This window comes from Myotis davidii, unplaced genomic scaffold (assembly GCF_000327345.1).
Source record: "Myotis davidii unplaced genomic scaffold, ASM32734v1 scaffold120, whole genome shotgun sequence".
NCBI classification, from domain to species: domain Eukaryota; kingdom Metazoa; phylum Chordata; class Mammalia; order Chiroptera; family Vespertilionidae; genus Myotis; species Myotis davidii.
Genome location: NW_006294778.1, coordinates 6,779,562 through 6,791,625, shown reverse-complemented (window position 1 = coordinate 6,791,625; position 12,064 = coordinate 6,779,562). Strand labels below are relative to the sequence as shown.

Genomic DNA, 12,064 nt, shown 5'->3' with positions numbered 1-12,064 from the left:
CCCCCCACCCCAACCTCCCTGCCTCCTCCTTCCCTCACTCCCTCAGCACCCCACCACCACTGCTGGTTGCCCGCCATGTTCCACGCTGCCCCCTGGTGGTCAGTGCATGTCATAACAAGTGATCGAACTGTTCTCCCTGTTGAATTCCCAAGGGGACACTTTGCATATTAACCTTTAATATATATAGATTGCTTTATAATGGTTGTCTCTCTCATACATGAATTCTTCCACTGACAATTTATTCACCAAATATCTATTAAACGTCTGGGTGCTAGTCACTTAGAGCATTGGAACATGAGCTTATTGCAAGCAGAAGCATTATCTTACACATCTTAGTATTTGTTGGTGCTTATACAAAGTCTGACACGTAGTAAATATTAAAAGAATATTTGGTGCATAATTGAATGGATAAATATTTGATAGCAGGAGCATTTTACATCAACAGATGAATTTCAAGTAATCAATTACTTGGTAAGAAACTCAAATATGGGGGGGAAGCATACATTATAGAACATACAGATGTTTTTTTAAAAATTCGTTTAGTTGCATATTGATATAGTATGACAATTTTACTGAGTGAGGGATAAACTTCAAGAAGAGACAAAATAGTTAAGCTACTTAGGAAAAATATCAGATACCTTATAGCACTTGGCACTGTGCAAAGCACTTATATTCATTCCCTCCCTTTAAAGCATATTGTTGAATGAATGTTGAATGGAAATAGATATTAAAATGCCTACAATTCCTCCATTTTCCTCAAAAGCCTAAAGCAATGAAGAACTGAATGTGAAAAGCTAATATAGTAATGGCAGCCAAATGAGGTTTGTTTTGAAGTTAGATGAGATCAAATGAATCTGAAAAGATTCCTGATGTTAGGTTCAGAATACTTAGCATCATTGTTTAATTGCATCAAAACAGATAGAATACAGGTAGTAACATATCTGTTGCCATATGCCCTGTGTTCAAAGAAGGACATGAGAGAAAATAGCTGAGAAATTAGCTGAGAAATCCCAGTAACTCAGGCAAATAAATGTATGCCCTACTCCATGAATGTTTTTTTTTTCTAAAAATTAGTAATGCCTTAGAAACCACCTTTTAAAGAAAAAAATGTTAACTACTTTTCCAGTTGGCCAAGTTACTTAAGCTCTCTAAGCTTCAGTTATTTTAAAAATGGGATAATAATAATACCTACATAGATTATTGTATAGTAATAAATAATTTCATAAACTCATGTTAGTGCCTGACACATAGTAGGCTCACCGTCAGTATCAACTAATATTAAACATTAGCAGTATTTAATATTTATAGTTTATAATAGATTATTAATTTATATATTAAGTATTTTATAACTACCCTATGAATTAGTTATAAAACGATGAAGTAGTTTCTATTATTTTTCCCATTTCATAGGTGAGGAAGCTGAGGCATAAAGAGATTAAATGACTTGCCCGCCTGGCCCTGATAACCCACTTATGGCAATTATGCTATTGTCTCTCACATGACAGTCTTTGGAAATTTGCACTAAAACTATTTTTTAGTTTAAAGAAATCCTAAATTAGGGAATCAGCTGAACTGCCAGAGGACACTGAGTGAAAAAAATCTTGGAGACTATTCAACTGCTGGCCAGGCTCCTCTCCTGTAAAATTAGGTCATTTCCTAAAAGAGAAGAGGGAGGGGGAGAGAGAATGAAAAACAATAGGAAGACTCAGAGTCAGAAAAAGAGACAACAGAGAGTGCAGGAGCATGAAAGAGGCAGTGGGTGATATGCTGAAGGGGAGGTGAGACTTGGGAGCAGAATGAGAGAGAATGTTCACCTTTTTTGAAGAAAGGTAACCAAAGAGCTTCCAAAAGAAAAACTAGAGAACTTGCTCTGGAGATATTAACAAGTAGCCTGAATGTAACCACTGTGTATAACATTATATTTGTATTACAAAAGTTATAGTTGGCTATAACTATCATTGATAAAAAAGGAACAAGTCTGAATCAATACCTGATACGGCATCTGGATCTTTTCCATGCAAAAGCTTCCTCAGTTTCTTACTAACCAGGTCCAATAAAGTAACTGGTGTCTGCATAAAAAGGGATTTTAAAATATTTAATACTAATGGCCTGGTGCACAAAATTCATGCACTCGGGGTGTGTGTGGGTGTCCCCCAGCCTGGCCTGTGCCCTGTCACAGTATGGGAGCCCGTGATCCATTGCCCCAAAGAGGTAGGCCCCACCCACCCATCTGGGGCTCCTCGATGGATTGTCCCAAAAAGGTAGGCCGGAGCCTGGGGAGGCCTGTGGATCCCCGGACGGGGCCATGGCATAGGGGCCTCTCTTCGCACCTGTGGACCCCTGGCCCTGCCCCCAGGTCGGGCCCATGGTGGAGGGGCCTCTCTGCGCACATATGGACCCTTGGCCGGGGCCGCAGTGGAGATGCCTCTCTGCCATGGCCCCAACCTTGTCCCTGATGCTGCAAGTCCCTGCCCACCCGCTCCTGCTGCACATGCAGTCTGCTGACTGGTCGTTATTGTGATGGAGTCCCGACCAATTTGCATGTTACCCTATTATTAGTATAGATGATTTTTTTTTCCTATCCAGAAACATAGATAAAAAACGTAATGGTTTTGACCACTGAGTCGGGGAAAACATTCCAACTGGGGAAAAGGGATGGGCAGCAGACCTCTGAATTATAAAAAGTATGAATTCTTGAAATTTTTTTAGAATTCTTACAATTGTCTACTTTCATGTGTGAACTGCATCTGAAACTACGTTAAGCAGTCATTAATGTAATGTTCTATAAAAAATTATGGTTCTAAAGTAGCCCAGATCTAAATAATTTTACATTATAATTACATGGTAAGTATGCAAATAGTAGCTCTAAAATACATGAAAACATCATTATCTTAAAATGGATAAATGCTCCTTTTCCAGGTTTTGGTTACACAAAGGTAGTCCCAGACTACAAATGTATCCCTCAGCTAATATTGCTACAGAAGGCATCCCTACACCTACCAATGCTGAACCTCCTGTCTACACAGCTTCTTCATCCTGCACCCCAGGCTGCCTTTACATTAGCTTCTATACTCTTGCCAATTTCAAGTCATGAAGCTGTCTCCATTAATTCATTCTGTCATTCTGTAAAAATTTAGTGAGTGATTGCCATGTCCTAGGTGACAAACAGACCAAGTTTCTGAACTCTTGGAGCTTACATTCTCATTGAAGAGAAAGACAATTAAAAAAACACCCTGCAAATAAATAAGTAAACAAAACCACACAAAAAATAAAAAATCAGCAAATACATCATCTATTTTCAAGTAGTGTGAGTGCCATTGAGTAAGCATGAAGCAGGGTAACAAGCTAGAATGAAGACAATGGGTAGCCATTCTACTTGAGAAGGGATTCTGCTGAGAGTAACATTGTAAGCAGAGGCCTGAACAGATGGGAAGGAGTGAGCCTTAAGAAGATTTGGGAGAAAAATGTTCCAGACAGATAGTAGACAGCATAGAAAAAGCTCCGTAACAGGAAAAGCTTGGCACGTTTGAGAGCCTCCATTATAAATGCTGCCATCTCAGCCTCCCTGAAATACCTCCTGCCCTAATCTCCAGAAACCAGTCATGAGAGGGCTTCTCCCCGCTTCCTGAATCCCCCATTCACACTTCCTTCAGCCCATGTCAATTCCTTTTCTCCTTTGTGGCCTGTTGCAAAATTTAAGCCAGTATGTTTCATTATAACACTGCTCACTCTGACATGAAGGGAAGGTCATAAAATGACAAAATCCTTCTAATTTCTTGCCTGTATGTAGGAAAGAGAATTCATTTACCCAGAGGAGGAGGCAGGAGGAGAAAAAAGAAAGTGGAGAGGCTAAGTGCTAAGGAAGAGGGAGAGGAAATGTTATTTCTAATTTCCTAGTTGAAATCTGGGACTCAATTTACAAGTAAACTATAGACATGAGTTTTGATTTAGTGACTGTAGAATTAAACATTTATGTAACCTGGGCTCCCCAACCTTCATTTATCATATATATATATCTGAAATATATAATATTTTTATTGATTTCAGAGAGGATGAGACAGGGAGAGAGAGAAACATCAACGATGACAGAATCATTGATCCACTGCCTCCTGCACACGCCCTATTGGGAATCAGAACCTGGGCATATGCACTGACCGGAATTAAACATGATCTCCTGCCGAAACCGGTTTGGCTTAGTGGGTAGAGCGTCGGCCTGCGGACTGAAAGGTCCCAGGTTCTCTGTAAAAAATGAATAAAATATATATATATATATATAAAAATTTAAACATGATCTCCTGGTTCATAGGTCAACACTCAACCCCTGAGCCACACCAGCCAGGCCATTTATTATATATTAGAGGCCCAGTGCATGACATTCATGCACTGGGGTGGGGTGGGGGTGGTCCCTCAGCCCAGCCTGCACCCTCTTGTAGGGGAATGGGCCTAAGCCAGCTGGAAGACATCCCCTGAGGCGTCCTTAGTGCTGCGATGGAGGTGGGAGAGGCTACTACCACTGCCGCTGCAGTGCTGAGCTCACTAGCCATGAGCCCAGCTCAGCTTTCTGGCTGAGCGGCGCTCCCCGTGGGAGAGCACTGACCACCAAGGGGCAGCTCCTGTGTTGAGCGTCTGCCCCCTGGTAGTCAGTGTGTATCATAGCGACCCGTCATTCCACTGTTTGGTCGATTTGCAAATTAGCCTTTTATTATACGGGATTTTGATAAAAACAAAAACAACTATGTATAGAACGTAACAACTGACTTACAAATGAGTTTCCAGGATATATTTCATTCAAAATTCATAATATGGGGACTGCCTCTTGTATATTCTAATTACCACCTTTTTCTCTGAAATAATGGAAAAGAAACTTCAGTTAAGGTTGACAGAACTACAAAATTTGAACCAATGTTTATTTCTTATGACATGAGACAAATTTTTTAAGCAAAAAAAAAAAAAAGGGGAAGGAAACAATTTTTTTGTACAGGCTTTGGAGAAATACCACTAAAAGTACCACTCTCAGTGTTAAAATATAGTAACGAGGCTAAAAAACAATCATTTAATCATTTTCTTAATATATTTTGTAAATCTGACCACATTTTACTAATTCTATTGCTACCCCTCTGTTTCAAGTCACTATATCTCTTGCCTAGATTATTACAACAGCCTCCTAAAGGTGTTCCTGCTTTTGCCCTTGCCCCTCAACAATCTATTCTCAACACAAAAGACACATCTATCTTTATAAATGTCAGTTTTATCAGGCCACTGTTTTGCTCAAACCCTCCAGTGATTCCCCATTTTATTCCAAGGAGGAGCCAAGTCTCTCCGATGGCCTACAAGGGCCCCCACATCTCTGACCTCATCTCATACTACCTTCCATTCTGCTCACCACTTCAGCACTCAAAAATGGGTTGGGTCACCCCCAGGGCCTCTGCTCTAGGACCCAATTTCTCTCCCCACAACCATGAGTCCCACCCCCACAGTCATTTGGTTGACTCTCTTTCAGTCTTTGCTGAAATTTTACTCTCATTGAGCCCAATCTTGGCCATCCTGTTTAATACTGTAAATTCCCAGTCATCCCTACTCTGGCACCCATAAATCCTCTGAACCTGCTCTTCTTCTATTGCATTTATTGCCCGCTATCATACTATATGAATTGACTTGATGATTGTGTGTATTATTTTATTGTCTGTCATGCTCACCTGGATATAAGCTCCTCAAGGATCTACATCCTTGTGTTTTGCTTGCTGATGTATTCTAAATGCCTAAATAAAACCGTGCCTGGCACATAGTAATGCACCAGAAATGGGTTGAAGGATTTAATATATTTTCAAATATTGATATTAAGTCTGCTTCCTTCTCTTTAGTGGGTAGGGGAAGACAGCATTCCTTCAAACTTTGCACAATACAGGCACTAATAGATTATTTATTAAGTGAATTACTTGCCTTTTTGCTGAACAAGAATAGCTTGGCACTAAATGTGCCCAGGCAAAATGCCAGAGATACCTTGAAGAGCTCAGAGTGATATTCCAGTAGAAACCAGATGAGTTGTTCTGCCTGTACTTTTGATAATGATTTGGTTTGAAAAACTGCTTTGGCAAGAGTTTTCAGGACAACCGTTTTGTCATCATACTGTAAACAGAAAGATTACGTTAGCTTGAATAGTTTTTCTTTTCTTTTTATTGAATTTATTGGGATGACATTGGTTAACAAAGTTATACATGTTTCAGGCGCACAATTCCACAACATATCATCTGTACACTGTTCTGTGTTTACCACCCAGTCAAGTCTCCATCGCCTCCATCCATGACCATTTATCTCTCCTTTACCTTCCCCCATCACCTCTCTCCCTTCTCCCCGCAGCAATCACCACATTGTTGTCTGTCTGAACAGTTTTTAATAATAATAGCCCAAGATTGTTATTGTAATATTTTGTTGCCTGTTTTTGTAACTTGTAGGCATTAGGCTCTGATGCAATAGCCATAAAAGTAAGTAGCCGTCCTAATTCTTCTCTAATGTTGGGCAATAACAATCTTAGAGTTGTGTTACCTCCAGTGCTTCTGTTCTTTTCTCATTTTCTGTTACATGGATTACCAAGATGACAAGGCATGGGACAAAAAAATGGAGATTATAGAACTTAGTAGCCAATTAAAATGCTATGATGCTGTATTTGGCTTGTGGATTCTTTCTTTTACCACTTAGAAGTTTTTGTTATGAAATATTTAAAACACACAGGAAATTATCTATATAATTCTATATATGCCAAACACCTGTGTAATTACATCTACCATTATCAAACAGTATTTTGTTTTCAACATGGAATTATATGGCCACTTATATAGCTAAAAAAGTTGTGATACTATATCACTCAATTTTTATTTTGCTAAAAGGTCACTAAATACTAGTTTTCTAATCCTGTATTATATCAAAATATGTTTCTTAGAATGTCCCTGTGATGTAATTACCTTTGATATAATGTTCTACAGTTAGTTATATTGGATGGTACAATTTACATGGCAGGCAACATTAGTGAAGTGAAAAAAGACTCCATGCAGTACCCTGACACCATAGAAGAAATTATTAAAATGTTACACTCATATAATATATAACATTTCTTCAATTTGTACCTTTAAAAAGTTTTATTATGCTAGCCACTCGCAAAAGACCGTGAGCCTAAGCTCCAATCAAGAGTAAGGGACAGGTCACATGTGTCAGGATTAAAAAGCCAAGTGGATTGCCCACTCAGCGTGTGGGTGCTCCCAGACCATGTGCGTAGGCACCCACCTGCAAGAGTAGAGATATTTGCCTTGCTGAAAAAAAAGTTTTATTAAGCAAAAAATTAAAGTTTAAACATCATTTCTTACCTAAAAGTTCAATAATTCCTGAATGAATATCAAAATACTCATCAGTTAACAGGCAATATCTCTCTTGATTATTATATTTCACTATGACATCAAAGAGTATCTTTTTCTGTTTATTCAGTCTTGTCTCTTCATTTGTTTTGCACGAACTGCTGACTAACTGAAATGACGAACTGGTCAGGGAAATACTCCACACATTCAATTGCTGCATTAAGGCAGTTGTCAATCCTGAAGGAAAAATACAAAAGAAAATAAATCAATGGTTAACATTTCCATTTAATAACCTAAAGCACTGTTTGATAAAACATCATCATACTTATTTTATATTTAACTAAATCTAAGGAAGAAACTATTTTTCAGAGAATCATTTCAATAAACTTTGCAGGATGAATGAAGGAGAGAATAAGAGGGAATAGCTTGTTTCCTCACCAAATACCACCATACCTTTCTATACCTTTTGCTGGGGTCCGACCCCAGCGGGTCCAGGGGTTCCCCATAGGTGTGGACAGAGTCGGCGAAGAAGGAATGACACGGAGACAGCGTTCAGTTGATCAGCAGCCTAGGCAGGATCTCTAGCCAAGTTCTAGTCAGAATCTCCAGCGAAGTTCTGGTTAGGATCTCCAGCCAGGTTCTGTGGCCATGTTCTCTTGCTAGGTTCTCCAGGCAGGTTCAGTCGCCAGGTTCTGTCCAGGTTCTCTAGCCACGTTCTCTTGCTAGGTTCTTCAGCCAGGTTCTGTAGCCAGCATCTCCAGCCAAGTTCTGTCTAGGTCTTCTAGCCAAGTTCTGGTTCGGTTCTCTCACTAGGTTCTGTCTCTATAAGAGGTTTTATTCCCTCCCTAACTTCAGGGGAAAATCCCTACCTGGGGAAACAATGTTTCTCGGAGAGGTGACCTTGGACCGGCTCCCGGCAACCTTTATTTTCTTTCTTCTTTTTTTAGACAAAAAATTCTTAAATTGATTTCAGAGAGAGGAAGGGAGAGGGAGTGAGGGATAGGAACATCAACGATGAGAGAGAATCACTGATTGGCTGCCCCTGCCTCCTGCACAACTCCTACTGGGGATTGAGCCTGAAACCTGAGTATGTGCCCTGACCAGGAATTCAACTTTGACCTCGTGGTTCATGGGTTGTTGATGCTCAAGCACTGAGCCACAACAGCCAGACATTTATACCTTTATTTTCAAGGAGTCAAAATATTTTTGGCTACCTTTTCATTATTTATTTCTAACTTCATGAATTCATCTGTACTGCTCCATTTCATCAGTAGTTTCCCTCCGTTTTCCCACTAAAATAATTAGATGCATTTGGTTGTAATATTATTATTTGAAAATAATACTAAATATTTCCCCATACAAGATGCACTGTTTATCCTACCACACACTGTCTTTCCTTTCTTCTCTCTCGACCCCAACATGACAAGAAATGTAGGATGCTTCCACCCCTTCCTTCCTACAATGATGCCTTTGAAAGGCCTTTAATTCCCCCTTAACCTCATCTGCCATCTTATCAACCCCCAAGTTATTATAAGTTCCCTTAATACTATGTCCTTGTTTTGACTTCTTACTTAGTGCTTATATCTTAAACATTCCCACATAGTGTTAGATACCAATTTGGAATTTGTGTGTGTGTGTGTGTGTGTGTATGTGTGTGTACAAAATGAGAGAAAATAGCACAGATCAAAGTTCAAAGCCATAACAGTGTTTCTTGGCTATTTTCTTTGCATGAGGTTCCTAAGAAATATATTCTATGAAATCTTTTTTTAAAAAATATATTTTTATTGATTTCAGAGAGGAAGGGAGATGGGGAGAGAGAGAGAGAAAGATCAACGGTGAGAGAGAATCATTGATCAGCTGCCTCCTGCATGCCCCCTACTGGGGATCGAGCCTGCAACCTAGGCATGTGCCCTTGACCAGAATCAAACCGGGACCCTTCAGTCTTCAGGCTGACGCTCTATCTGCTGAGCCAGATTGTAGGGCCTCTATGAATTCTTGATAATCCTCAAGAATCTTTCCTTCATCCCTCTTTCCTTTATCCTTCCATCTTTCCTTCCTTCTCTTTATTTCCCCAACAGTATATTACATAAAAATAGTATAAAAGCATATGTATTATTTAAAGTATTTGGGAGACAGAGGTAAGGAAGAGGCCTAAAACCCTAATTTCCTCTGTGGAAAAATGAACAATCATTTCAGTACCCAAAACTGAAAAATCATGACATAGCAATAAAAGCATGTTATTTAGAGATATGGAAAATATGTTGTAAAGGGTTGTCATGGAAAGGGCAATAGGTGGGGAGAAGGGTAGGGAACTGCTATTTTTTGGTAACAAAACCTATAGGATTCTTTGAATGTTTTACATTACATGCATATATAACACATATAAAAAATAAAACATTTAACAAAATGTACATAAGAATACCAGCTTTCCTTCCCTACTGTGTCTTATTTACTTATCCCTCCAAGTCTGTTACCCCATTGTTATAGGCAACAAATATAAAATGTATAACAAATTGCTTAGCACAGAGAAAGGTCCAACAAGTGGAAATTATTTTTATCAGCATCTTTATGGATTAATTACATCCATTTTTAGTTAGGAATTTCTAGAGGTACCCCGTGTCCTCAAGGGCAATAGATGGGACAAGTTATTTGTTCATTTGTAATAGATAAAAACTATAGTTCTGTTGGCTCCTCCTCTTCTGCCTATCCTCTAAATATTAGTCTTCCTCAGATTTCTCCTAGTGCCTCTTCTCTTCTCACTCTTGACATGCTTGCTTTACACCCCTTTGCAAGAAGCTGCCCATTGTCTTCACTAGCAGAGAAGTGCAAACAAGGATCCTGGAAGGCTGGTGAACCTTGAACCCATGGCAAGGGTGAGAGTTATGCTCCGATTGTCTAGTCCAGACAATGGGGGCTCAAGTTATTTCCTGACCAAATAGTCTCAGAGTAAATCCTTCTAATATTTACTGACCTTTAAGATAGTCTGTCTATTACCATAATTACCTGATGTGTATCCAAAATTGAATAAAAGGCTGGTGAGGCCTGGTCACCAGTGGACGTCCTTCCCCTTGAGTTGGGCTTGCCCGTCTGGCCCGCAATATTTCTAAATTATTTCTTGTCTCTTTCATTTGCGTGCGGCCCCTCTTCCAGATCCTGAACCCTGTACCACACGGGACATGGGGGAACATACACACCCCTTCTTTGGGCACCCTGAATTTCCCTTATCACACTTTTTCTAACTTGTTGATAGCCTTTGCTCCTCTAGGGTGCAAACAATGCTTGTCTTGCTTCTCTCATGGTTTGACCAAATGCATAAAGGGTGTAACCATTAATGAATTGTATATGCATTCCTCTTAATTGCCCTGGGTACGGGGCTCTTCTTTCCACTGTTAGTGACATAATAAGGAGAAAACCACAAGTAGATGAAGTATGTAGTCAAGAGGAGTAAAGCAAGAGGTAGCTTAGCTAGCTTGTTTTGAAAGGCAAAAGGCAGGGAGATGCTCAGGAGGGGCTTACACAGTGGACAGAGGATACACTCATTGGAAGATGGCATTGGATTAAAAGGAATAAGGACTGGTAGTGTAGAATACAGCACCTCCAGTTCATCTGATCATGGTTGCAAAAAATAAACTAAATGTTATTGGATCTAAGTTGCCTCACTTGTCTTGTTTGACGTAATTGCTATGTAGAAGGAAACTTTTACAGGGAAGTGAATAGTGAGTCAATACGCCAAACACACTACTTTTATTATATCTGAAAAGTCAGTTCTTGGAGACAGTAAAAGGATCAGTGGTTGCCAGGGGTTAGGGGGAAGGGAGGGATGGATAGGTGAAGCAGAGAGGATTTTTAGGGCAGTGAAACTATTCTGTATGATACTATAATGGTAGATACATGTCATTATACATTTGTCAAAGCCCCAGGAATACACTCCACCAAGATTGAACATTAATGTAAACTATGGGCTTGACACTGATCTATCACTATAGGTCCATGGATTATAACAACCATTCTGGTGCAGGATGTTGACAGTGACGAAGGCTGTGTGCCTGTGGGGCAGGAGTGTATGGGAACTCTCTATACATTCTGCTCAGTTTTTCTGTGAACCTAAAACTGTTCTAAAAAATAAAGTCTATTTTTTTAAAAGTCAGTTTTTCTTTACAAACCTCTGAAAAAAATAATGAAAACAAATTACCTTCTTTTGAAAGCGGGAGAACAGGTTTGTCAACTGTTATATTTGGAGGTAAAGCCAGATTCCTACTCTTTGCATGAATAAGTTCCTTAATTTTTTCTCATCAATTTCTGTGCTAGAGGATTTGAAATTATTTCATCTTCTGGTCTGTTAAGAAATAATATGTGAATTTTCCCATTATATACAGGACCAAATTTTCAAATAACAATTTATTAAACTTACACATATATTCCCTAGTTCCAAAAAAGATCTCAGGCAGCTTACAATAAAAGACACAAGTAATAAAATCTGTATATATAAAAGCCAGCCACCTGAACGCTGTAACAACCAGAATGACCGGTTGCTATGATGCCCACTGCAGCAATGAACCTACCCGATGCGGGGGTGGGGTGAGGCCAGCTGGCCAACCTCCTGTGGCCCCTCTCCCCAGCCGCCCCACCCCTGATTGCACACCCCACCCAAATAGGGGGCAGCGCCAGCTGGCCAACCTCCTGCAGCTCCTCCCCTTGGCTGGCCCCACCCCAGATGG

General features: G+C 39.8%; 1 protein-coding gene across 1 annotated transcript in view; it reads right to left on the bottom strand.

Annotated features, from left to right (window-relative positions):
- Positions 1-1,612: 1,612 nt before the first annotated feature.
- The window catches only part of DEPDC4 (DEP domain containing 4), a gene marked incomplete at its 5' end in the record, with an annotated part of 13,224 nt that continues 2,772 nt past the window's right edge, over positions 1,613-12,064 (bottom strand). Inside the window, 10 exon segments of the mRNA XM_015567584.1 lie at positions 1,613-1,656; positions 1,991-2,069; positions 5,941-6,126; positions 6,434-6,534; positions 6,537-6,572; positions 7,359-7,492; positions 7,494-7,583; positions 8,918-8,930; positions 11,539-11,636; positions 11,638-11,685. Of these exon segments, the coding sequence (XP_015423070.1) occupies positions 1,613-1,656; positions 1,991-2,069; positions 5,941-6,126; positions 6,434-6,534; positions 6,537-6,572; positions 7,359-7,492; positions 7,494-7,583; positions 8,918-8,930; positions 11,539-11,636; positions 11,638-11,685 (829 nt within the window).